General features: G+C 39.4%; 1 protein-coding gene across 1 annotated transcript in view; it reads left to right on the forward strand.

The window, feature by feature from the left end:
* The window catches only part of LOC138042978 (tubulin--tyrosine ligase-like protein 12), a 26,785-nt gene extending 25,000 nt beyond the window's left edge, over positions 1 to 1,785 (forward strand). The window contains exons 15-16 of the mRNA XM_068889073.1: positions 32 to 80; positions 762 to 1,785. Coding sequence (XP_068745174.1) covers positions 32 to 80; positions 762 to 913 — 201 coding nt within the window. The 3' untranslated portion in view covers positions 914 to 1,785. The remainder of the gene's footprint in view (positions 1 to 31; positions 81 to 761) is intronic.
* Positions 1,786 to 3,226: the final 1,441 nt, after the last annotated feature.

The raw sequence follows: 3,226 nt of genomic DNA on the forward strand, positions 1-3,226 counted from the left end.
CTTTGATGCATTCCTGCGTTCATTTTTTCAGTCTCGTGCGTTTTATGCCGTGGACTTGATGCTGAAGTGGGCTGACGACGGTACGTTTCTTCAACGTCGTTAAATTTACAACCATGTTTTGTTTCGTGTGAATGGTTACTTGCATTATTAATCAAGTGAGGCTGTGATCCTTGCAGCTATGAACGCCATTTTAGCGATTGCGCAGAGGATCCTGAGGATCATAGCCTCACTTAATTTCATATACGCAGTTCAATATATGATTTATTTCATATATCATTTCATCGTTGCATTATTAAAGCGGAGTACCTGTTAAATAGCTTGATAGCAAAGTGTTAGGTCCACTATAACGAAGCATTAACAGTTTTTACGGGCAAGGATGACCGAGGCGACATGAAATCTAAGTTAAAGACATTTTTGTTCAGACATTTTTATGAATGATTAATTACATTTTATTAGTTATATATATATATATGGGTGTGTGAGCGGGTGGGTGGCTGTATATATATCTTTTTATACATACATACATACATACATATACACTTTTTTTATAAATTTGATTGTAAAGAGCATCGAGACTTTTGTTGTATGCGCTGTTTCAAGAATTAAATTATTATTATTATTATTATTATTAATATTATTATTATTATTATTATTATTATTATTATTATTATTATTATAAATGGGAGGGAATGGAGGGAAAAGCCTAGGATAAGACCTCCTCCCTACCCTTCCTGACTCGTTGCAACTGTCCTCTTTTCTAGGCTCTGATGACATAATTCCTCAAGTTCTAGAGCTGAATTACTGTCCAGACTGCGAGCGAGCTTGTCGTTACCACCCAAACTTCTTCAACTTTATCTTTAGTTTGTTATTTCTTGGAGATGCCAATGGGTGGCCAGTAGAAAGATTAGCATGATCAGCTTGAATGCCACGTCAAAGACACACAGTTAGAGAAAGTCTTCGGTTGGTTGAAGGCTATACACCTCGATTGGAGTTTCCTCGATGCGGACAAGTTGCAGTAGGCGTGACAGCGTGAAGTTTCCGGATTGCCTGCCGTTTAAGCCGTTCTTGACTAACTGCTCTCACCATTTCTTTAAAATCTTGATCAATAAGAAACCTTTTGGACGCTGAAAAAGCGCGCGATTCCAAAAAGGTTCGCATTAAGTCATTGCGGAAATTAAACAGAGCGTTCCCAAACGGACTTAAAAAACCTGTTTTATCTGGCGCACCAAATCAAGCTTTGGTATTTCTGTCATGTCAACAACCACGCATATTCCATAAAAACGTCTGAGGTCCAACACACGATAATAGGCCTATTTTGACTCCACTATCCAATCAGACACAACACGACTAACTCAATTACAACACAACTGTGTAGATACATGGGCATGTAGGACAGCAAGCGCCACAAGCCCCTCTATAGACAGCCAAAGGTAGGGCTTGAGTCTGCGGATACATAGGTTACTTTTAAGATAGATTCAGGGGCCAGCGCCCTCTAAACATGAAGGTTAGCCTTCAAAGAATCATTGACTTACATATTCTAGGCCTTCTCGGTTTTCTACCCATCATGTCTTGAAAATACACTTTCTTTCACATGTAAATTGGCCGCCAAGGTAGCACTTCCAGATCTACCGGACTCAGCGCTATAAACAGAGTTGGGGAATGGATTCAAGCAAGGCTCTGAAACCAATTGACACCGTAAAAGACTGCATTGATTAACAATGATGAATTAATAAGCTCGAGCAAATGCTGTAAATACAGAGCCACATTAAAGGGCAAAACTGGAAAGGGTTGAGTCTACAACGTATCCCTTGCGAAGATCTTCCATCTATTGAAGGTTCTGTGATAAACCTTTGAGAGCTCCTGGAGGCTAGGGCTGCCCGCCTCATCCGGTCTTACTAGTGTAAACCCGTGCAGTTATTGGAAGTCATTGCAGATAACCAAGATTCGGTGCTGAAAATATCTGAAATGAAAATAAGTGAAATTATATCACATGAGACCATCAGGTATGTAATATTAATTTCAACCACTAAAATAAAGAACTAAAGAGAGCAAAATCAATCGTCTAATAATACCTTATTGGCAAAGTGAGTAAATCATTTCTTTACATGCGTCTACCAGGTTCATTCATGCACACATTTTGCTCCACAAAGAAAACAATTCAGCATTTCTTTACATCTCATACGATGATACTTTATCTTACAAGTGGCACCAAGCCTGAAAACAATATTCCCGATCTTGGGAAATGACGACATTTTCCACTGGCCATGGGCAGTTATAATCGTATCATTAGGGCACCAGGCCGGAGTGAGTATCAACATTACTTCCCGCCACGGGAAACTATAACAATTTTGCACCCTGGGCAAATATTACATTTCTGTATTTAGCACCTAGCCTGACTTCGCAAATATTTTCCAGGAATTCTCGCCGTTTGCAACCTCCGAAAATCCAACGAGGATGAAATTCATACATTCTACAACACAAGCAATCAACGCCTTTCCGATTGACAAGTACAACACTTAAACTTAGACTAAGTGCTAACTAGCACAAAAATAGAGAAATATAAAGATCAAAATCAATCATCTAATAATAAGTTATTGGCAAAGTGAGTAAATCATTTCTCTACAGGCGTCTACCGGGTTCATTCATGCACACATTTAGCTCCACAAAGAAAACAATTCCGTATTTCTTTACATTTCTGACGATGATACTTCATCTTGCAAGTGGCACCAAGCCTGAAAACAATATTCCCGATCTTGGGAAATGACAACATTTTCCACCATGGGCGGTGACAATCGTTTCATTACGGCACCAGGCCGGAGTGAGTGTCAACGTTAATTCCCGCCACGGGAAACTATAACAATTTTGCACCCCGGGCAAATATTATATCTGGATTTAGCACCTAGCCTGACTTTATAAATATTTTCCAGGGATTGGCACCGTTTGCATTCTCCGAAAATCCAACAAGGATGACATTCATACACTCCACAACACAAGCAATCAGCGCCTTTCCGATTGATAAATACAAGACTTAAACTTATTACTAACCAGCAAAAACGAACAGTAAGATTCAGATCCAAAAAGAATATTAATGTGTTCTTGCGCTAAAGCATCTAGCCTTCTGAAAACGCCCTTTAGAGCAGGTATTCCTAAGACTAATAGCAAGTCTCACGCCGCTTACTATTACATTTCCTTGCGGGAACCGAGAAATCAATTCTCAGGGAAACAA

Source organism: Montipora capricornis, chromosome 3, assembly GCF_036669925.1.
Source record: "Montipora capricornis isolate CH-2021 chromosome 3, ASM3666992v2, whole genome shotgun sequence".
NCBI lineage: Eukaryota > Metazoa > Cnidaria > Anthozoa > Scleractinia > Acroporidae > Montipora > Montipora capricornis.